The 24,273-nt window shown below is 41.7% G+C and overlaps 1 protein-coding gene across 2 annotated transcripts in view; it reads left to right on the top strand.

The window, feature by feature from the left end:
* The window catches only part of NUP214 (nucleoporin 214), an 89,766-nt gene that overhangs the window by 23,628 nt on the left and 41,865 nt on the right, over positions 1–24,273 (top strand). For both annotated transcript variants that reach the window (XM_018055995.1, XM_018055996.1), the window contains exons 15-24: positions 2,467–2,553; positions 2,761–2,910; positions 4,584–4,742; positions 6,468–6,571; positions 8,538–8,720; positions 9,664–9,749; positions 9,849–9,932; positions 11,685–11,945; positions 12,695–12,856; positions 14,941–15,040. In XM_018055995.1, the coding sequence (XP_017911484.1) occupies positions 2,467–2,553; positions 2,761–2,910; positions 4,584–4,742; positions 6,468–6,571; positions 8,538–8,720; positions 9,664–9,749; positions 9,849–9,932; positions 11,685–11,945; positions 12,695–12,856; positions 14,941–15,040 (1,376 nt within the window). The remainder of the gene's footprint in view (positions 1–2,466; positions 2,554–2,760; positions 2,911–4,583; positions 4,743–6,467; positions 6,572–8,537; positions 8,721–9,663; positions 9,750–9,848; positions 9,933–11,684; positions 11,946–12,694; positions 12,857–14,940; positions 15,041–24,273) is intronic.

Here is a 24,273-nt window from a genome sequence, read left to right on the forward strand (position 1 = left end):
TCCAGTCCTGTGGCCACTGCTGAGTTTTCCAAATTTGCTGGCATACACCTTGGTAACCAGCACCCAGAGCAAGAAACAGACCATACTGGAGTCCCTGAGTCCCCCCTCCTGTGAGCCCTTCTAGACATTACCCTTGCCAAAGGGGTCTCACTATCATGATTTCTAATAGCATAGCTTAGTTTAGCCTGTGAGTATCTTCTGTAAAATGGAATGAGATAGTATACATTCTTGTATCTGGCTGTTTGGCTCAGTGTTGTGTATGTGAGGTTTTTCCGTGTTGTCGTTGCTGTCTGGAATTCACTGGGTGACTATTACTACAAGTTTCATCCCACCCTTGACAGACATTTGAGTAGTTTCCAGGTTGAAGTCATTGTGAATCGTGTTGTTATAACCACACCAGTTGACGTCTTTGGGTGAATATGTGTATGCATTTCCAGGAGTGGAATTGTTAGGTCATAGAATATACATATATTCCTTTTTAGTACATTCCCACCAGGCGTATTTGAGTTCAGCTGCACGTCCTCACTAGTCTTGTAGTTTACATTTTTATTGTTGTTGTATTTTGTGGTTTTAATTAATATTTCACAGATGACTAGTAAAATTGAGCTTTTTTTCATCTGACTATTGTCTTTTCAGTGGTGTCTGCGAGTCTTTTACCTATTTTTCCATTGGGTTGTTTTTTTCTTATTGACTTGTAAGAGTTCATTCCTTATTGGATATGCATATGCATGTGTAAACGCATATATATAATGCAGATACTTTCTCAGGCTCTGAATTGCCTTTACCTCCCCTTGAGGTGTCTTTTGATGCCAAGTGCTTAATTTTAATGTAATTTAGTTATTTTTTTAAGATGAGTACTTTTTGTGTTCTGTTTTGAAAATAATTTCCTGTTCGAAGGTCAAAAAGATATTTTCCTAAAAGTTTTATTATTTTACTTTTCATATTAGATCTACAGTCTATTATCTCAGTTTATTTTTATAGTTTAAAGAGAATTTTCTGTCCATTTCCCACTTGATTATTTGAGTGCCTTCAGAAAAGGAGTCATGTCTTTTCCTTCTGTTTCTCTCCCAGTCTGCTTCCTTCCCCGCCCCAGCACATACCTGTACAGGCTTCACAGTAAATGCCCAGTTTTCAGCTGTAGCTTTTGGCATAACACGTGACACATGGCATTTATTAAATAAAGCTGTTCTACTGAATGCTTATGCAATCTAAAAACTCTTCTGTATGTTCATTGGTGTAGGTAACAAATCACTTGAACATCCTCTCAAGTTATAACACCTCTAAAGCAGAATTCTTTTTTTTTTCCCATTATATATTTATTTGGTTGTGCTGGGTCTTAGTTGCAGCATGTGAACTCCTAAGTTGGGGCTTGTGGGATCTAACTCCCTGACTAGGGATCAAACCCAGGCCCCCTGCATTGGGAGCACAGAGTCTTCACCACTGGACCACCAAGGAAGTCCCAAAGCAGAATTCTTGATCTGTATTTTCTAGGAACCTGTCCTGTTCTGGTAGTCCCATCTTGAAAAGCACTAACCTGGCAGTTTGCTCCAGCTCCTGATCCGGAAGTCACCCTGGATTCCTCTCTGTAATAGCACCTGCTCTGGTCCATGCTAGCAGAGGTCTTGCCAGCTTTGCTCTGTGATGTGTTATTTGTCATAAATCCACATCTCTGTCCCTGCTGATACCGAATTTCAGGCCATTATCTTCTCTACCCTCAGTAGCCTCCTGACCACTCTGTTTTTTCTCCTGCCTGTCACTGTCATCCTTGCTCTGTTGAATAGCAGGAGGACTCTTCTAATATCATAAACCAAAGAATAGTTTCAACTCTCCTAAAACTCCACTAGTAGTTTACCAACACAGAATAAAATCCAGACTCCTTGGTATAGTCTTAGATGACCTCCCTCTGCCTGCCCCCGACTCCCTGCCTGACTTCATGTGCCCACATTCACTTTTGCCCTGAACTTGCCAAAGTCTTTTCTGCGCTTGCTTTTCTTGCTGCCTGGAGGTGCTTACCTAAACTTGCCATAGCTTTCTCCCTTACTTCATATCTCAGTGCAGAGACAATGCTCAGTGAAGGCTTTTGGGCCGTCTCATCTGAAGCAGTGTTTTCATTTTTATTCTCTCTCTATGTTCCTGTTCATTTTTTTCACATCACTTATCACTTGCTGCAATTACTTAAGATTTGTCTACTTCTTATTCTGTCTCGTCCCAGTGGAAGGTGAGCTCCGTGAGAGTAGGGACCTCATCTGCCTCGTCTACCTCCATCTCCACTGTCTAGGACACGCCTCATACCGAGACGGTGCCCAGCAAATATGGGTTCAAAAGACTGAATGGGGGAACGGTCACGGTATTGTGAGAGTGCTACACCTGTGACAGACACTGAGCCACCTACTCCAGGAAGCCATTGCTCATAACATCTTGCTTGGGGTATGGGATGCATTTTTAAACCTTTCCCTTTCATTTCAGCCAAAATCACTTCAGCCTCCTGTTACAGAAAAGCAGGGACACCAGTGGAAAGAGTCAGATCCTGTGATGGCTGGAATTGGGGAGGAGGTAAATCTGTTCCTGCAGATTTTTCCCAGAAATAGCTCTGATGGCGAGACTTGAATGGCTCTGGGTGCTGACTCCTATGTGACTATTTTATTCTGGCATTGAGCCTTGGCGTGTCCTGGGAGTCTGTGCTGTTAGAGGGCCCAGAAGCCGTGACAGGCCTGCCACACCATTCAGACTGAGTCGTCTCCTCATTTGTGGCCTTGACAGATCGCTCACTTTCAGAAGGAGCTGGAAGAGTTGAAAGCCCGAACGTCCAAAGCCTGTTTCCAGGTGGGCACATCTGAGGAGATGAAGATGCTGCGAACAGAATCAGATGACCTACACACCTTTCTCTTGGAGATTAAAGAGACCACAGAGGTTTGTGTTTTTGATACTCTTCGTAAATTAGACATTGTCATCCTGATACTCCATGGGCATATATATTTTCTCTCTTAAAGGACCACTGATAGTGTTTTTTATGTGAATGAGTGGTTTACCCAGGAATGCCTGACTTCAGACCCTACCTTTTGTTTTAGTCACTAAGTCGTGTCTGACTCTTTATGACCCTATGGACTGTGGTCCATGTGATTTCCCATGGATATTGAACAAGAAACTATGTGACATTGTGCAAGTTATTCTAGCAGCTCTATGTTTTAGTTTTTTCATGTGGAAAATGCAATAATAAGTACTTTGTATCCCATTGGCACAAGGCATTCCATTAAAGTTTATTCTAGTTGTTAGTTTAGTTTAGGTATATTTGAAAGTTTACTAGCTTTTTTTCTTGGTATAAAAGCAAACTTTAATGAAGATATTGTGGGTCATTTACAGGAGAAAACTTACTGTCTTTTATAGTCAATTGTTAGGTTATAAAGTGTTAAGTTTAAGAAAAAAGCAGGATACTCAAGAGCGTACACAATATAAAAATAACAAGTGTTTGCTGTTCGCTGTATTATTTACTGTGTTACTTTTTTTTTTTTGGCTGTGCAGGGTCTTAGTTGTGGCATGTGGGATCTAGTTCCCCAATCAGGAATCAAACCCAGGCCCCAGCATTGAGAGCTCTTAGCCACTAGACCACCAGGGGAGACCCCTGTGTTTCTATTATTACTCTTTACTATGTGCCAGGTGTCTCAATATTATCTCAATGAATCGTCACAGCTTTTCTGTGTGGTAGGCACTATTATTCTTTCTGTTTTGCAAGAACAGGAAACCTAGGCTTAGAGAGATGAAGTGTTTTCCCAAAGTCACCCAGTTACTGAGTGATAGTGCCAGGATCCCAATTCAGACTGCCTGACTCCAGAGTTCTTGTCTTAAATATCATGCTTGGAAACAGGAAAGTTCTCAAGGTGGGGGGGAAGAATAAATTGGGAATTTGGGATTAAGAGATACACACTCTGTATATCAAATAGACAGACCACAAGGACCCACCATATAGCACAGGGACCTGTATTCAATATCTTGTATTAATAATAACCCATGATGGAAAAGAATCGGAAAAAGAAGTATGTGTGTGTGTATATATATGTGAAACTGAATCACTTTGCTGTACATTTGAAACATTTTAAATCAACTATACTTCAGTAAAAATTTTAAAAGTTAAAAAAAAGAGGAGAATTCTCCAAGGTTTTAGCAGTGATCATCTTTATTTATTCATTTCTTTATTCTTTATTTTTCGACTACACCCTGCAACATGCGGGATCTTAGTTCCCTGATCAGGGATTGAACCCACACCCTTGACAGTGAAAACACCAAGGCCCTTCCTTACCACTGAACTGCCAGAGAAATCCCAGTGATCATCTTTTAGACGGAAGGATTACCAGTGTTTTTATTTTTATTTCCTCAGTTTCTGATCATTAAAGTTGTATTTTTTTTAATGAAAAAGGAAAAAAAAAATTAATGTTAGTATCTTTCTTTCCAAGCAGCGAAATCACTTTTGGCTCTGTTCAGATGTTCATCTTGTTAAATATTTGAGAAGCACCACCTTGATCTAGCAAGAAAGGTTTATTTCTCAGAAATACCACTTTTGTATCAGCCCATCCTTGTACCTTTTCTAGTCTCTTCATGGAGATATAAGTACCCTGAAGACAACTTTACTGGAGGGCTTTGCTGGTGTCGAAGAAGCCAGAGAACAGAATGAGAGGAACCGTGACTCCGCATATCTGCATTTACTCTACAAGAGGCCGCTGGACCCCAGGAGTGAAGCTCAACTCCAGGTAGGAAACCTCACCAGAGCTGCCGAAAACAGACACCTAGATGGGCACACTCCTCTAGAAGGTCCGGGTTTGCAGGACTGCCCAGACAAAGTTGCTCATTTCCCCTGAGTGCTAACCCACTTCATATATACCTCCTTGACTACAACAAAGAAGACAGCACTTTCCCCCTTGAGGTTTTTTGGATCAACGAAAACATAATTTTTCATTAAATCTTAAGCTGAAACTCCAGTACTTTGGCCACCTCATGCGAAGAGTTGACTCATTGGAAAAGACTCTGATGCTGGGAGGGATTGGGGGCAGGAGGAGAAGGGGACAACAGAGGATGAGATGGCTGGATGGCATCACTGACTTGATGGACGTGATCTGAGTGAACTCCGGGAGTTGGTGATGGACAGGGAGGCCTGGCATGCTGCGATTCATGGGGTCGCAAAGAGTCGGACACGACTGAGCGACTAAACTGAACTGAACTGAAGCTTGGTAGAAAGTAGCTGTTGAAAAGATATATTTAGAAATCAAATCAGGAATAATAATAATTATTAATGTAACAGCTATTTATTGGCCTTAAAAGAAAAGGAGTTGTTTTCCTGGTAAACAAGTTTGGGAGGGCATTCAGAAGAAACAGCATGAGTTCATGCAGAGATACAGTCACTTTTGAAGTGTCCGCAGTAAAGGGCCTCCCTGTAGTCACAGAGTACTGAGTTGAAATTTGTATTTGATGCTAAGGTTACTGCTGCTTCCTAGAATCAGCCTGACTCTCTTTTAAGTGACATTGTCATTTTCAGTTAGGGCACATACCCTTGTCCAAGAATAATTTTGAAAATACAGTTAAACACAATAAGATCTTGGTACAGATGTAAAAGTATTTCCCAGTGTATAGCACTTCATCTTCATTTGTATACACATTTAATGGAATGCTTCATTTTCATTAGTAGAATGCTCTATTTTAATTTTTGAGAGTTAAGTTATGGCGCCATAAAGGTTAACACTAGATCAGAATTTAAAGAAAATTATTGAAGGCCTAAAATGAATTAATAGGTAAGACTTTTAATAATGGAAAATTCCATTTCTAGTACTGATACTATTCTTTGTTTTTGAGAAATGACTTTTCCCCCACTGGTGAGATGACTTATGTGTTCTATTCTGTGAATAGATAGGTGCAGAATTATTTTCAGTGCTGTTTTGTAGGATAATTTTGTCTGTATTACAGTTAATTTCATGGGTGGGAGAGCAAAATCTAAATGGGTGTACTGTTGGAGTAGCAGAGTACAGTGGAAAATTCCTAGGCCACGTGGAGATACTTTATAAGAGCTGAAAAATGAGAACTAAGCCAGAACATCGGTTCCCTAGAGGCCCTGGGCTGACACACCCTTTCTGTTTCCCTTTTCTTAACACTATCTCTCTGTCACACACTTTAAAGGTTGGGTTTCTCTAACATTCTGATTATTTGTTGTTATTTAGTCGCTAAGTTGTGTCTGACTCTTTTGTGACCCCATGGACTGTAGCCCACCAGACTCCTCTGTCCATGGGATTTTCCAGGCAAGAATGATGGAGTGGGTTGCCATTTCCTTCTCCATCTAACGATTATATTAAAACCTGTTATGTTTTCCTTATTCCTTGTGGTTCTCAGTTTGAAAAGACTTCAAAGTCATTTTAACTGTTTTGAGACACACTCCTGCAAACTACTAGAAAACCGAGTCATTTTGCCATTTCATTTTTTTCTTGTAGGAAATCCGGCGCCTTCATCAGTATGTGAAATTTGCTGTCCAAGATGTGAATGATGTTCTAGACTTGGAGTGGGATCGGCATCTGGAACAAAAGAAAAAACAAAAGTGAGCGAGATCTCTCACCCACCATCTTGATAGTGCTGTGGCCTTTTAAAAAGGTCATCTAGGAAGGTTTCCGAAAACCCTACACAGGTTCTTTCTCTTTGACACAGTCATTATACATCAAGAAATTCTATGGAATAATAACATTGCTCACAATAATACATACAAGAATCTACAGCACGGTTTATGAGAGTGAAAAATTGGATTCAGCCTAGTTATGCAAAAGTTAAGAGTAGCTAAATCTGACCACATTTTTCTCTTAAACAAAGTACTGGGTAACCGTTGAATCTCATATTCTCAAAAAATCATGTTAAATATCTTTTCTGTTTTACATGAAATATACAAAATATATAATTGTGTAACTGTAATTATTAGGTACAGCATAAAAGAAATGAAAAAGTTAAGACATGAAGTCATACTAGATGACCTCAGTGTGGAAGTCTAATGTAAAAAAAAAGGCTGGTAATAAATCTATCAGAATACTCACTTATAGCTGTAAGATGGGATTCAGAGGGGTTTTTCTTTTACACTTTCCTGTATATTCCAGGTTTTCTTTTGAAGGAAACATTGCTAATTAGTTTGGATAACTAAAAGGATGAGAGGAATGATAACATAGAGGAAAACCTTCTCTTGTGATCTTCTGTCCATGGATGTTTGGTTTGATGCCTTGTGTTTTCCAGAAGGAGTAGAATGCAGTACATTGTGAAAGCAATAAGATGATGTGAAAAATAGGTCAGCCCTCCAAATGCTAGATTTCTGAAACACCTACACTTGGTCAGTGTGATTAGCCTTGTAAGGAAATAAACCAGGAAATGATCTGTTTATTTGTTTACAAAACTGTGAGGTCACAGACTTAAGTAGGGCAGCCTGAGTGTTGTGTCAGGGGCAGGGGTAGAATGTGTTTAAAATTCGGTAAACAGAATTTAATACATGATATTGTACAGCGTGGAGAAAGGCTTTGTCCCTAACCTGAGGAACCTCAGAGCATAGAGGTGGTAAGACAGAGGTGAAAATTGATCTTCCCAACACTGGCAGGGGCAGATTCTGTGCCCTGGAGCCCTTGTCCCTGGGGCAGCCTGGCCCCTTTCTAAGAGGTTTCAGAGTGCACTCCCTTGTTGCTAAATTCATGTTCCTCCCCAAGTGAGAGAATGGCTTGACCTGACAGCATGAACGTTCTGCTCGGCTTGACAGTTGGAATATTCTTGTCTAATTAATATGTTGACTTTTTAAAAAGTGCGTGAGGCTAGCAAGAAAAGCCAGGCTTTCTTCTCCTTTAAACAACCCCATGGATTTTCTGTTTATACTTAATGTCCTTTTTTAAGTTTCCTTTCTGCGGAGTTCTGATTCTTAAATCTGTACGGTTTGCTGGCACGTCTCTCTTTTAGACCCTTCTCCAAATATTATCTGGAACCCCACTGAAATGCCTTTTAAAAATATATGTTGAGCTAATGACCTTGTCACCAGAAAGAAAGGGACCATTGTCCTTTTCTCCTTTTAATTCTTTTGGGTAGGGGGCCCCCTGCTGCCAAGTCATGTGCTGTCCTCTGTTTCTTGACGGCACTCTGAAGACATGCTTTTTTTTTTAATTGACTAGTTTGTTTTTTGGCTATGCTAGGTCTTCACTGCTGCACACAGGCTGTCTCTAGTTGTGGACAGTGGGAGCTACTTTCTAGTTGTGCTCGGGCTTCTCACTGAGGTGTCTCCTCTTGTTATGGAGCACAGGTTTCATTGCTCCATGGCACGTGGAATCTTCTCGGACCAGGAATCGAACCCTTGTCTCCTGCATTGGCTGGTGGATTCTAAATGACTGGACCACCAAAAAAGTCCCTCTTAGTAACGTCTTGCTGTTTCTTTCCCACTAGTGGTTCTTCATTTTATTATTTTCACTGTCCTTTTTTTTTTCTTTCCAGTAGAAATTTCTTTTATTTGAACGGTTCTTATACAGTTCTTTCCTCCTTGGTCTAAACAGGCGCCTGCTTGTGCCAGAACGAGAGACGCTATTTAATACTCTTGCCAACAACCGGGAAATCATCAACCAACAGAGGAAGAGGCTGAATCACCTGGTGGATAGTCTCCAGCAGCTCCGACTTTACAACCAGTCCTCCCATTGGAGCCTTCCCTTGGATGTTCCCTCCCAGAGCACCACACACAGGTGTGCAGGAGAACACGTCTATTAATGCCACGTGCGCTTAGTAAATGAGGTGGGATGAGCGAATAAATACACAGAGCAAAGTGGACTAGTCACAGAGTAGTTGAGATGTGGGTTTGAAAGTGACTCTGCTGTCTTTCATCTTTGTGATCGTGGTCAGATTCCTCACCCTCTCTGATCCTTTTTCCCTCTGCCAAAAAGTGGGGCTAACAATAGCCTTCTCAAGTAGCTCAATGGTAAAGAATCCCCCTGCCAATGCAGGAGACGCAGGTTCGATCCCTGAGTCAAGAAGAGCCCCTGAAAAAGGAAATGGCAACCGACTCCAGTATTCTTGCCTGGACAATCCCATGGGCAGAGGAGCCTGCCAGACTACAGTCTGTGGGATTATGAAAGAGCTGGGCATGACTGAGCATGCGTGCATGCAGGGAACTAACAATGTGCACCTCATAGGGTTACTGGAGGGTTTAAGTCTTTAAAGTACCTAGCAGTGTGCCTGATGGAACAGGCCCTCGATAGATAATAGCTGGTACTGTAGTCATAGCATTATTGTTCAATTGAAAATTAGCTGTCAGGATTAGGTTGATCAACTTGTCTGGAAACTCAGAGTTGTCATTTTGCAAGTGTGGAGATTTCAGACCCTGCCTTAGACAGTTTACCCCTAAAGTTACCAAAGTGGTAACTGCCTTTAGCCTGAATGTATAGATTTTAATTGCCCTTCCTTCTAGAGCCCTATTGGGGTTGTGTTTGCTCTGGGGTGGGATGTGATAGTGAGACTGATCATTTTCCTTTTGGGTTAATTCATTGTTTGGTCAGATTTTCCATTTCCTTTTCAGGATGCTCTCATCTCTTGCCTTTGTATTTGGGAGGATAATGTACCATCACCATTACCACGAGTCCCAATTTCTCAGGTCATAGTTGGTTCATACGTAACATTGTCCTCTTTCAGTTTTGACAGTGACCTCGAAAGCCTGCGCAATGCTTTGTTGAAAACGACTCTAGAGTCTCACCCCAAACCGTTGCCTAAAGTACCAGGTAAATGCATTCTCCCCAGTCTTTAAACTCTGTTCTCTTTCATCTATTGACCTTAAAAACCAAGTTTTAAGCATTTATGGGTTCACGAATTTCTTGCAGCTAAACTGTCCCCCGTGAAACAGGCACAACTGAGAAATTTCTTGGCCAAGAGGAAGACCCCCCCAGTGAGATCCACTGCTCCAGGTAGAGGAACCCGGTCCTGAATTTTTAGGATAAACTATAGTACATTGTGTGGGAGTAGGATGGGGTTTGTGTATGTGTGCGTCTATGTGTGTTTTCCTTTGGTTCTTAACGGGAGATAGAGGAAATGTCTCTAGAATCTGTCATCCGTCTGAATATGGGATTAAGAAGAAGCTTATGCATAGTCAACTTGAGGTGGTAGTTTCGGCTTTCACACTGTGTTTTCCATAGTCCTCAGGTTCTGTGGCAGTGATTGCCAAGGATTTGGGGGGACGCTGAACTGGTTCCAGGGGTCCTAGCCTTCGCTTTAGCTGGAAAAGCTTTACTTTTCTGATTTGTGTCGGATTTTGAGTAAGGCTGCATTTGAAAAAAGACATGCTCAGCAGGCACGCGTGACTAGTGGCTACTCTAATGAGAGATGCAGGCATAGAACGTGCAGGCGCAGGTAGTTATGAATGGACTTGCTGAGGGACTGTGCTGCACACTGACTTGCCTCGGAACACTTTGGTACAGTGCTGTCCGGTAGAACTTCCTGCCGTGGTTGTGATGTTGGGTCTGTACTGTCCAATACAGCAGTTAACTGGTGGCCATTGGGTGCTTTAAGGGGGATGGTACAACTTAGAGGTCAAATTTTTCATTTGTTTTTCATCTGAATAACCACACATGGCTGGTGGCTACCAAACTGGCATTGCCACCCTAGTACAGCGTTTTTTAATTTAAAAAATTCTTTTGGCTATGGCTGCCAGGGAAGTCCCCATGCGTGGTTTTCACTTGCAATTGTTTATATTATGTTTGAAAAAAGTGAAAGCGTTAGTTGCTCAGTTGTGTTTGACTCTTTGCACCCCCATGAACTATACAGCGGACCAGGTTCCCTCTGATCATGGAATTCTCCAGGAAAGAATACTGGAGTGGGTAGCCATTTCCTTCTCTAGGGGATCTTCCCAACCCAGGGATCGAACCTGGGTCTCCTGCGTTGCAGGCAGATTCCTTACTGAGTGAGTCACCAGGGAAGCCCATGTTATACTCGCATTATGATACGTAAAATCTTGCAGAGTGATGCGCCCATAGGACACATAAGTCAGTAAGTATTAGCAATACTTTTAAATAACTTGAGGAGGCAAGAGGGCTGTTTTTTGCTTGGTTTTGGTGTTTCCAATACACAGACAGTAACATGACTTCTGAAATTCATGGTAGAAAGTAACATGGCGTAAAGCCTTACCTTACAGTTTATGGAAGGAGCAAAACAGGGAAAGTGAGAATCGATTTTAGTGATTTTAAAAAAAAAAACAACTAATTGTCTCATTCAAAAGAAGCGTTGGATTTACCTGGTGTTGTTTGAGGTCCTCGGGACTGAGGATGTGCTGTCTTCTCCAGTCTGTATTAGGCCTGTTCTTAGAAGCTTGCTGCTGGAAAGCAGGGACACCCATGTGACTGCTTGCTCACTCGGTGGGGGTTTGTTGCTTTCCTGAGGGGGCGTTATTGCCCGTGAACGTCCTGCTTTTACACCAGTGTGCGTCCTGTGTCCCACCTCACATTTTTTTGCCTAACAGTCAAAATGTTCTTGTCCTATACAGCTCAGTTTTGCAGAACCCATTTGAGCAAAGGCTTTGTTCACGTTCAGCCGCAGCTGCTTCCACTTAAAATAAGTAATAATTAAGTTGCTTTACAAATTGGATAGTTCTCTAGCAACAGTGAAAATTACATCGCTTTTTGGACTCGAATTGTCTTAGTTGTGTTTTGTTTTGGGCTCTGTAGCCAGCCTGTCTCGGTCGGCCTTCCTGTCTCAGAGGTATTATGAAGACTTGGATGAAGCCAGCTCAACATCATCCATTTCCCAGTCTCTGGAGAGTGAAGACACACGGACATCCTGTAAGGATGACGACGCAGTGGTCCAGGTCCCCCGGCACGCTCCTGTGGTTCGAACACCTTCCATCCAGCCCAGTCTCTTACCCCAGGCAACTCCTTTTGCTAAATCTCACCTGATTCATGGTTCGCAGGGTATGATGGGAACTTCAAGTAAGTAAACAGTGAGACCAGAAACAATCTTTTCCCTAAGAGGTTCCTAATTCATGAAGGAACTGTGGCTGGGTTTTATTACTAGCACACGCAAAAGTTGTGGGTTCTAGCCCATTTCTGCTAATCTTTTAGAAATTACAGAGTCAAGAGATATTTCCCCCTTGAAAGTGGTTGGTAGGGCACTGTGAGGAAGAGGAGGCGCTGCAAGGCTCACACTGTTGCCCGTTACGTGGAGGACAGCGTGTGCCCTTCTGACCTCGGCTCATTTCAGCTTGAAGCCATGTCCTGTCTCAGGGCTCACCAGCCATGGTGCTCGTTATCTCTGATGGCTTGCTGACAGGACCTATGTTGGGCTGTTAGATCTTCAGCTCAGAGGGTCAGGATTTTGTACTGAAGTGACTCCTAAGTAGACCAACCTAGGCATGAGGTACTAGAATGGAGAGATTTGTGAGAGGAGAGCTAACTATTCATTGCTTTGTATGGGCATAGAAGTTATATCTCACTCAGTGTCAGATGAAATGATCATGTAACATATTTTCACCAGTAGAAGTGGGCAGACAAATAGCATACAGCATCTTTGAAAGATAAAAGTGCCAACCTGTCAGTTTGCCAGTATTTTCTGTTAATGCTTAAGGATTTTAAATCTTTGCATTTTCCCTGCAACCTAACGTGGAGAATTTACCCTTTTAATTTTTGTGTGTGCTTCTCTTCTGACCCACTGTCTCACTTAACTTTACTTTTTCCCTCAGTGTCTACACCTGCTAGCAAAATTATTCCCCAAGGAGCTGATAGCACCATGCTCGCAACAAAAACCGTGAAGCATGGTGCACCTGGCCCTTCCCACCCCATCTCTGCCCCCCAGGCGGCCGCTGCAGCAGCACTGAGACGGCAGATGGCCAGTCAGGCACCAGGTAAAAGCACCGGTACAGGGGCTGATGCTGAGCTTTCTGAGCCACAGGCCAGGACACAGCGGCCAAGAAACAGCGGGCCCTTCACTGCCTTTCAGGAAAGAGGACTGATGTGATAGCTCATGCCTTTTGGGGGAGAGTTCTGAGAGGGCAGACTCAGTTGGAAACTTGCCCTTAAAGGGCTGTATAAGATCTACCATGTTAAGTTCATTTGCATCATTTCCTTTTAGATTCAACATAATAAGGATTCATCCCTATTTTTTAATAATGTCTGCTTTAAGCCCCAGAATTAATCTTTGCTGTCAGATCACCTAATAATGTTAGAGCTGTCTCGTAGTATTTTAAGGGTCCGAGCCACCCTTTGCAATGAGTGTACATGTGCCCGTTTTGCTTTTGAGTAATGCTCGGTTTCGAGAGGCAAAGGTCACCAACCAATATGCAACAAAGCCCAGACTCCAATCCTGTGTTCTTTGTATTGAAGTACAGCTTTTTCTTAAGATTGCAGTTTTAACCTGGAAACCTGAAGCTCTAAGGAGCTAATCAGCTCCTGCATTTTGTCAGTGGTTTGTGGCTCTCCATAATCTTCTACATCAAGATTTCTAGGTAATTTGCCTCGGAATTCAGTTAATCAGTTTTTACAAGCCAGTGCTTCTCAACCAGAGGCTCTTTTACTCTGCCTGCTTCCCCTCCAACAGTTGGCAGTGTTGCTGGCCTGTAGTGGGTAGAGGCCAGTAATGCTGCAAAGAAACTCCCAAAAGCACAAGACAACCCTACAGCAAAGGATTATCTATCCCCAAAATGTCAGTAGTGCCAAGAGTGAGAAACTTGGCTATAAATCATATTTTTGTTTTAGCTGAATGAATCTTTTTAGTTTTATACCTGCTTAGAACATATGCCAATTTACACTAAAATTTTAAAAGATGGAAAAGACATGGTGGTTTGATTTAGCCAAAAATAGTTGCCATTAGATGATAATAGATCTCTAGGGAAAGTTCAGATTAAAACCCTTACTAAGACACCTAACATAGATATGAAAGAGAAAAAAACAGAACTTTTTAAGGTACTTTTGAGCATTCTGAAAAATATAAGAATTCCTTGATGTTTTAAATATCAGTCGGACCAAGCAGAATCTTAGCATTGTACTGAACAGATCCAAAATCAAGCTGATTGATTATTTATCAGCTTCAAGTCTACCAGGATTTAGGATTAGTCCATTCTCAGCAGGAGGTGGTGTGATCATTTCAGAAGACATTATTCAAAAACAGGTTTCGAAGGTGTGGGCACCTGTGAGTGTCAAGGATGAACTACGTGCAGTCATAAGCAGGGCATCCCTGGGGACTCCCTGAAGGAAGGGGTGGAGTGAGCTGCCATAGAGCCACCATCCTACCTGGGCTACAAGTCCAACTGCCCCAAAATAGTTGGAGAAGATCCAAGAGCTTTGCTTAGGCCTTAATAGTTATTTATAAATTATAAGACACATACAAAAAAGGTATGGAAGCTGATAAGCCTAAGACAGGTGAGTAAGTGCCACATCAGTCCCTGGTACCTTTCCTTAATTCAGGCCTGCTTGGCCTCCTCCTCCATTTTGGTTCAAGCTCCATTTTTCATATTTGATTCACTGTGTCTGTCTCACTAAAGCATGAACTTCTTTAAAGAAGACACTATATTTCAGACATTTTTTGTATTCCGAGCACCTAACAGAGTCTGACACTAATAAGCTCATGTGAAAGAGTGGCTGAATGAATGAATGCGTGGAGGCAGGAACACTGGTGATCCTCTAGCTCTTTCTGCCCTTTTCCAGGACAAGCCGATATGGCAGGTATCTCAGCTCTGCTCTGTAAAAGCTGGCTGGTGAATTCCTTTTTTCTGAACTAGGACATTTGATTAAATTGCACAAAGCTTCATTGGATAATCTTTATGAAGGGCGTAGGCCAGGTGTTCCATTGAACACAGTGCTGCAGAACCACCTAAATTTCCTTTATATAATAAGTTTGCATTCTGCTTGTGTCCTAGTTATTCATTAGACCTGGCTAGAATTTTGATCTTATATTGCAATTAACGTGCCTTTCTCTTCTCTATTTAAATAGCTGTCAGTACATTGACTGAATCAACTTTGAAGAATGTCCCTCAAGTGGTAAATGTGCAGGAACTGAAGAATAATGCTACAGCCCCCTCCGCAACCATGGGGTATGTTACTGCTTCAGTAGTGTGTTTCAGCCAATGAATTATTCTGCAGTAGCGTAGAACTGCCTGCAGGGAGCAGCAGTGCTATTGTTCCAGTGTGACTTCCTGCACAACTTCAGGTTATCAGAGGAGCGGAATGGACAGCTAATCTCAGGCACACAGTTGGGCTTTCAGGAAATTGTCCTCTCCAACTGGCAGTAACAGTTGCCTCATAAACTTCCAAAGTCTTGGTGTTACATACTCAGTGTGCTGTTTGCTGTATGTAAGTCTGCATGTGGTACACGTTACAGTTATTAAGTCAGGTAAGGTGGAGGGTTTGATTTATTTTGGGGGCTCCTGAGTTGACACTTCAACTCTAACGCAGACTGTTGATTCTAAAAACCCAGTGACGGTCTCTCCTCCCTTCCTTCCCCTCTCCAGGCATTCCTGTTTGTTCAAGTTTCTCATATTGCTTGTATGAAAAAGCAGTGGTTTAAAAGGCAGAAGCTCTGTTTGGAGACTTCCAGTTTCTCCCCATGCCACATCTAAGAGCTGGATCATTGCTGCCAGAACTGACTTTTAAGTGTGAATCTGTGTTTAGAATTCCAGGCATTGACTCCCTCCCGCCGTTGTGGGCAGCACGGTTCACAGAACATGCCGGTGTCCTGTTGCTACCAAGTATCTTGCAGCCAAGAGCTGTGCAGTGTGGCTCGGGGAAGAGTTGAGGGCTGTCTCCTCAGTTTGAATGTAGAGATCGTGAGGACCAGGGTCATTCAGGGGGTTAGTGTCTGGTGCCTGTGACCAGTCCAACTGCGAGAAGAACAGCCGCTAACCCTGTGTTTTTTCCAGTTCACGTTAGCCCTCTCCTCCCCCACCCTAGGTCTGCTCCCTGTTCGATTTTGGCTTTATCAAGTGGCCCTGCTTCACTAGTCCACTGGCCTCTTTTTTCCACATTGGTCCATTTATCAACACTGCCAGGAATTTCTTAGTTATCTCAGGGCCATACTAACAGCCAAAAACAAGCCTAGCTTTCCTATCTTATAGTGACCTTGAAGCTTTGGTATGCTGTTTAGACCAAGATGGCATTTGTGGTTGTTGTGAACATCTCAAGGGAAAGAACTATGCATTCGAGTTTGGGAATTATAGCCAGATTCCTAGTGTAGGGTAGGCAAGGAAAAGCCACCGCAAGGCAGAATCTTACATAAGACAGGAAAAGCCAGCTTAATGGTGAAAGAAACATGGTCTGGAATACTTTAGCTGTTCTCACAATATGTGAGAAGCACCTCTTGATGATCTCCTTTATCTTATCTCAGGCAGTGTTTTCCTCTAGTGATTCATCTGAGCTGATCATTGATATGAGCTTTGTTAAAGGAGCGATTCTGAGTTTGCCCTTTTTTCTGACTTAAGAAAAATAGACATAGGAGTTCAAAAAGAGTTGAAGAAACTCTTCTTTTCTCCGCAGAATTGGACTCTGGTTATTATTAAACTTGTATGCCCAGCATGGCACCTGGAATGTTGTTTCTTTTTAATACCTTATTGAATAATAGGTGAATCTAAGCACAGTTGGTAAGTGGAAATTGGTATTTACCGCCTTCCCCAATAAGAAAGCCTGAGAGGGAATTATACTCATTATAAAATTACTTTCAGATTCTGTTAAGCAGTAGTTTCCTGAGTGTTTTTTGTTTTTGCTTGTTTTGTTTTTGTTTTTGGTGGCACCTCGAGCCTTTATGGGATCTTAGTTCCCTGACCAGGGTGGAACCCATGCTTCCTGCAGTGAAAACATAGAGAGTCTTAACCCCTGGACTGCCAGGGAAGTCCCTCCTAAGTGTATTTTAAGTATTTAATTTTGCATTTAACTTCTCCTGAGTAATATCTTAAAGAGATTTATTATAAGATGAGGTTCTATGTTTCTGCCACTGGTATAGCTTATGTTCACTGGCCTCACCCCGCTCACCCCTTATATTAACCAGTCATCCTGTTTTCAAGAAGAGGGCTCATTTGGGGCACACTCATGCTATTTAGACTCCTCACCAGCGCCCAGGCACTTGATTCAGCAGATTCCTAAGGGATGTCTGCCATGAGCATGATAATGCCCTGGATATTTGGGGTCCAGTAGTCAATAAGATATACCAAATCCCCACTTTCACGACACTTAGATTTTAGCAAGAAGACAGCCACCAAGCTACCCATTTCACATTAGTTATTTAACTGTAGTATAATGAGTTTGATGAAGGAGAGGTACAGGGTGCTAAGAAGGCTCACAGTGAGGCAATCTGGTCAAGTCTGGGGCTGACAAGGTTAGGAAGGAAAGATGTTTCAGCTGGAAGTTGAGAGGCGACCAGAAGTTGCCAGGCAGAGTGGAAGAAGAGTGTTGTAAACAGGGGTTGCCGGAGCTGAGAGAGCCCAGAGCTGGGAAAGGGCAGCGCAGGTCTGAGGGCAAGTGAGAGGCCAGTGTGTCTAGAGTTCTGGCAGGAAATGGAGGGTGAAGGAAATAGGGCCAAATGAGGTGAGAAATATGGTGGAATTTTTTATTGGTTTGTTGTTTTCCAAAACACACCCAGATCATCATTCCTTTCAGGAATTTTGGCATTCGTTTCTTCATTCTTTCTACAAATACTTAAGTAGCATTTGGTATATGCCACACACTGTTCTAGGTGCTGAGAATAACACAGTTAACAAAGCAGACCCCGCCCCCCAAAATCCCCAAACCCTGCCCTAGTCACAGAGAGACAGATGACAAGTAAGAGTCATCTAAATACAGTGTTTTAGAAGGGGATAGGTATGACAGAGAAAATTAAAGCAGAAAAGGGGTTTAGGGACTTTGTCCAGACGTGGTTGCAGTTTTAAATAGAGGCAAAGAAGGTGCTTCTCCTACATGGCTAATGACTACCATGTCTCAGAAATACCAGACCATATTTTTTTCACCACAAAACTGGTGATTCTCCTGTCTTGTATGTTGATAATACTCTGCCTTGCCGTGGCTTTTGACATTTTACATTTGAATAAAGACCAGAGAGCAGGCTCATGAATATCCTAAGGAAGAAAGCCCCAAGCACCAGGCCTGTAGTGAGATCTTGTCTGGCAGGTTCAGGATGAAGCCAGGCAGCCCCTGGTGGCTGAAAGGAGAGAAGAGAGTGGGATAGGGCCAGGGTACAAATCCAATAACATCTGGTAAGCCTGGTTGAGGACCTAGCTGACCACTGGATGCTGAGTAACCTGATCTAATTTACATTTGCTTTTTTAAAGCAATTTTAGTAATTTTTAAAAATACTGGAGCATGATTAACACACAGTAAAATTCACCTTTTTGTAGTCTAAAATTCCACGAGCTATGATAAATGCAGATCATTTTGTTGACCTGTGAGTTTAGCAAGAAGTTTCTGGTTCGTACATTTAGAATAGATGAGAAGGGCTGGAGTGAAGAATAAAAAAAGGGAGAACAGTTAAGAAGCTATTTCTTTTTTTATTGTGGGTAAATATATGTATAACAAAATTTATTATTTTAACCATTTTTAAGTGTGCAGTTCAGAGACATTAAGTATGTTTACAGTGTGCATAAGTGTCACCCCATCTGCTGCAGAACTTTGTCATTCCCTCATACAGCGGTTGTACCCGTTAGATAGTAACCCTTTATTCTGCCTTACTTCTAGTCCCTGGTAGCCTCTAATACACTTTCTGTCGCTAAGAATTTGCTCTATATGTAGTATTTGTCCTTTTATATCTGGCTTATTTCACTCAGATATTTAAGATTTATCCGTGTTGTGATGTGTTAGTTGCTCAGTCATGTCTGACTCTTTGTGACCCCATGGACTGTTTGTTATCCACCAGGCTTCTCTGTCCATGGAATTCTTCAGGCAAGAATACTGGAGTGGGTAGCCATTCCCTTCTCCAGAGGATCTTCCAAACCCAGAGATCGAACCCAGGTCTCAGGCACTGGAAGCAGATTCTTTACTGTCTAAACCACCAGGAAAGCCCGTGTCGTAGCATATGTCAGAGTTTCATTCCCTTTATGACTGAATAACATTCCGCTGTATGCGTATGCCCTGTTTCGCCCGTCCGTTCCATCTGTAAGTACGCACTCGGGTTGAGGGCTTCCCCGTCTTGACTCTTGTGCATGGCGCTGCACTGAGCACTGCTGTGCAGCCCTCTCCTGGAGTCCCTGCTTCTCAGTGGCTCTGGGTAACGTTGTAGGAGTAGAATTGCTAGAGCATATGGCAGTCTACTTGCTGAGCTAAATGTAGTTCCAACTTTTCCAAAGCAGCTGTACCATTTTGCATTCCCAATAGCAATATATGAGGTTCCAGTTTCCCCACATCCTCACTAATTTGTGTTACTGTCCGTCTTTTTGATTATAGCTATCCTAATGGATGGACATGGTATCTCCTTGTGGTTTTGATATGTGTTTCCCTGTGACTAATGATATTGGATGTCTGTTTGTGTGCATATTAGCCGTTTGTATCTTCTTTAGAGAAATATCTCTTTAAATCTTTTGCCTGTTTTTAAATTGGGTTCTTTATCTTAATTGTTGAGGTGTCATTTTCTTTTTTTTTTAATATTTATTTTTATTTATTTATTTGGCTGCACCAGGTCTTAGTTGAGGCACACAGGATTTTTGATCTTCATTGAGGAAGATTTCTTTTTAGTTGCAGCATGCAAATTCTTAGTTGCAGGATACAGGATCTAGTTCTCTGACCAGGGATTGAACCTGGGACCCCTGAGTTGGGAGCAACAGGGAAGTCCCAAGGTGTCATATTATTTATGTAATCTAGATTCAAGTCTCTTATCAGATATATGATTTGCAAATATGTTCTCCCATTCTTTGTGTGGTTTTCACTTTCTTAATGGTGTCCTTTGAAACAGCAGTTTTTAATTTTGATGAAATTCGATTTATTTTTTTCTTTTATTGCTTGCACTGTTGGTGTCTGATATATGTTTAAGAAACCATTGCTTCATGCAGGATCGAAAGATTTACTCCTGTGTTTTCTTCCAAGTTTTATATTTGGAACCCTTACATTTAGGTCTTTGATCTGTTTTGAGCTAACTTTTGTAAATACTGTGATTTCTGGTCCAATATTTTTCTTTTGCGTATGGATACTCAGTTGTCTCAGGGCCTGTCTGGTGGCTCAGTGGTAAAGAATCCGCCTGCCAGTGCAGGAGTCGTGGTACCATCCCTGGGTTGAGAAGATCCCCTGGAGAAGGAAATGGCAGCTCACTCCAGCGTTCTTGCCTGGGAAATCCCGTGGACAGAGGAGCTGGGGGAGCTACAGTCCATGGGGTCGCGCAAGAGTCAGGCACGACTTAGTGACTGAGCAGCAGCCCCCACCCAGTTGCCACAGCACCATTTTTGGAAAAAGCCTTTTTTCCCCTGGAATTGTCTTGGTACCCTTGCCACACTGATTGGTTTTCTAATGTTAAACCAATCGTCAGTAATAATGTATTCAACTTTTTCATATATGGTTGGACTCAGTTTGCTAAAATTTTGTTAATAGTTTTGCATCTGTCTTAATGAGGGATATTGGTCTGTAGATGTTCTTTTCTTATAATGTCTTTCTTCCATTTTAGCTTCAGAGTAATACTAGCCTTATAGAATAAGTCAGAAAGTGTTCCTTCCTCTTCAATTTCCACGGAGAGTTTCTGTAGATTGGTTACTATTTCATCCTTAAATTTTTGTAGAATTCACCAGTGAAGTTATTTTGGCTTGGAAGTTTCAATTTCTTTAGTACATATACGACTGTTCAGCTTATCTACTTCTTTGGTAGTTTGTATGTTTCAAGAAATCCATTTCACTTGAGTTGTTGAATTTATTGACATTAATAGTTTTTCATTAATAGTCACTGATTATCATGCTTTAAATGTATATAGATTTTATTTTCCTCTTAATAGTAATTTGGGTCTTTTTTTTAACCTCATCAGTCTAACTAGAGTTTTATCAATTTTATTGATCTCAAACAAGCCAGCTTTTGGCTTCATTGAATTTTTTTTTTTTTCCCTACTTGATCTTATTTCATTTTCCTGCTTACTTTGGATTTTATTTACTCTTCTAGTTTCTTAAAGTGAAAGCTAAGGTCATTGATTTGATGCTGCTCTCTTCCAACACAGGCATTTGGTGCTATAAAGTTCCGTCTAAGAACTGCTTTGGCTACCTCCCACAGATTTTGAATGTTATTTTTTCATTTTCATTTAGTTCAAAACATTTTGGGTTCTTTGTATACATATGGGATATTTAAAAGTGTGTTAGTTTCTAAATAATTGGGCATTTTCTAGATATCTTTTTGTTATTGATTTTTAATTTAATTCCATCATGGTTAGACATGTTTTGTATGACTTGAATTCTTTAGGTTTTATGGAGACTTCTTCTGTGACCCAGAAGTGGGATCAGCAAGGTTTTTCTTTTTTAAGGGCCATACAGTAAATAATTTAAGCTTATGGGAGATACAGTCTCTGCTTCAACTACTCAACTCTGCCATTGTAGCCTGATTGCAGCCATAAACCAAACGTAAATGAATGGGCATGGCTTTGTTACAGTTCAGCTTAATTTACAAAAGCAGGCAGCTGGTCTTTTGTTTCTAGTTTGCCAATCTTTGATCTAGAATGTCAATCATCTTGGTAAATGTTCTGTGCCACTGCTCTTATTGGGTGGCATGTTCTATAAATGTCAGTTAAGGTGGTTCGGTTCAGTTCAGTCTCTCAGTCTTGTCTGATTCTTTGCGACCCCATGGACCGTAGTACACCAGGCCTCCCTGTTCATCACCAACTCCCGGAGTTTATCCATTGAGTCAGTGATGCCATCCAACCATCTCATCCTCTGTTGTCCCCTTCTCCTCCTGCCATAAATCTTTCCCAGCATCAGAGGCTTTTCAAATGAGTCAGCTTTTCAAATCAGGTGGCCAAAGTATTGAAGTTTCAGCTTCAACATCAGTCCTTCCAGTGAACACTCAGGACTGATATCCTTTAGGAGGGACTGGTTGGATCTCCTTGCAGTTCAAGGGACTCTCAAGAGTCTTCTCCAACACCATAGTTCAGAAGCATCCATTCTTCGGTGCTCAGCTTTCTTTATAGTCCAACTCTCACATCCATACATGACTACTGGAAAAACCATAGCCTTGACTAGACGGACCTTTGTTGGCAAAGTAATGTCTCTGCTTTTGAATATGCTGTCTAGGTTGGTCATATCTTTCCTTCCAAGGAGTAAGTGTCTTTTAATTTCATGGCTGCAGCCACCATCTGCAGTGATTAAGGTGGTTGATGATGATAATTTTCTATCTGGTTATTCCATCAGTTACTGAGAATAGTATTGCTATATTCAAGTGTAGCTATGGATTTGCTTATTTTTCTTTCAGCTCTAGCTTCTTTTTCTGCCTCATTTGTAGTTCTGTTGTTAGTTACATAAACATTTAGGATGGTCACATACTTTTGATGAAATGGAGGTAGATATATGTTACAGTGCCATTTTCTGCCTGTGGTCCTTTGATTTCTGTTTTCAGTTGTGGAACAGAACATTTCAGATGAATTTCTGATGATCTCTTCTCGGGTGCATACTGCTAGTAGAATATAGTCATCCAGAATATGATAATTCCGAGTTTGGTATTTCCATCTCCTCTTGAACATTTCTAGCTGTTGATTTCCATTGTTTTGGTTCATGATCATGTACAAGTCTTTGAACACATTTATTTAGCCGTATACTGTCCTTTTCTGCTTGTTCTGTTAGATCATGGTGGGTCTGATTTAATCAGTTCGTTTACTAGCTGAGTGCATGAACAGCATTTATTTCTCTGCTGGGTCATCATGTAGCCCAGTGTGTAAATACTGTGAATCCTAATTTTGCATGTTTGGGGATTTAGGACACCCAAGAGATTTATGGCTTTCTCACAAATAAACAGAAGAATAATTGCACTTAGTCTGCTTCATGCATGATTTAATTTACCATCATATCATAACTAAGTTTGAGGTATAAATGTTCTAAAGTTGGGTGAATTGCTGCTTTTATTTTTAGTCGTAGTTTTTTTTTAGCTCATCTTTGAGAAAGCATGAAAGATTTTCATTTCCCTTGTGACTCTCATGAGCTGCAGTCCTTTTTCCACCTAACGCTGCTGTGTCTGCCCAGGGATTTCTCAGTCCCAGCCTCTCACGCACGCATTCCTTTTCTTGTTGGAGTGTAAGCCGATGGGGGAGTGTCCCTGTGTACCTGCTTGGTTAAGTATCTTGGGGGACCGGTGTGCATTTCTTCAGAGAGGCACACATTTGTAGTTGCTTCTCTCTTCAGTAGGAAAATAAAGAGGGTTTTATTGAAAACAGTTGCGTTTTTTTTTCCTTCTCTCTGAATCTAATAAAGTTTGGGAAGGTTCTCATGTTATTCCAAGAGAGTATCCTGAGGTAACTGTAAGATTATTAAGATGTTTGATAATTTTTTCCCATAAGGCGTGGGTTTATTTTTGTCTTTTCTCTCACAAGTTAACTTTTTAATGGAAAGTTGTTAATCCTCCTTAAGCAGAAGTTCTGAGAAATAAAACCAGATGCTACAGTTGTTACTGCTATACCCACCAGTCAGAGGAGCTCTGGACGGAGGACAGATACATTGATGAAAAGAATTGCTCCCAGGAGCCAAGAACAGAGCTTTGGGTTGAACAGGGGATTTTTTTCCCCTCACATATTTACACTAAGTGGGCTTCCCTGATGGTTCAGTGGTAAAGAATCTGCCTGCAGATGCTGGAGATGCAGGTTCAATCCCTGGGTCAGGAAGATCCACTGGGGAAGGAAATGCCAACCCACTCCAGTATTCTTGCCTGGGAGATCCCATGGACAGAGGAGCCTGGCAGTCCATGGGGTCCCAAAGAGTCAGACATGACTGAGCAACTAAGCAACAGCAACAACAAAATTAACACTAAGTAGTTATTAAAATAACAGTTCCATGCACACTGTGTTCAGGGATGACAAAAGATGGCGAGGACTCTTTCTACATAGACAGGAGGCACTTTTCACGTTGACACTACAACAAAAGTGCAGGTTGGGCACGGAGCTGTGGTATGTTTTAACTCTCCTGTGTGCTCATGTGGTGAGCTCTCGGGGCTGGTTGCTAGGAGAAGCTGAGAGCTCTGCTTTGAGAAGATCACATACACCCCATCTATCCTGATGAACATTTTCTGAGACTTGGAGAAGAGAATCAGGAATTTCCCACATGGTCTGGAATGGTGGTGGGTGATGGGGAGGAGGTGGAGAAAGCTTTCTCTTCAAATAAGAAGAAGATCTACTTCAGAATAT

Source organism: Capra hircus, chromosome 11 (genome assembly GCF_001704415.2).
Source record: "Capra hircus breed San Clemente chromosome 11, ASM170441v1, whole genome shotgun sequence".
Taxonomy (NCBI): Eukaryota; Metazoa; Chordata; class Mammalia; order Artiodactyla; family Bovidae; genus Capra; species Capra hircus.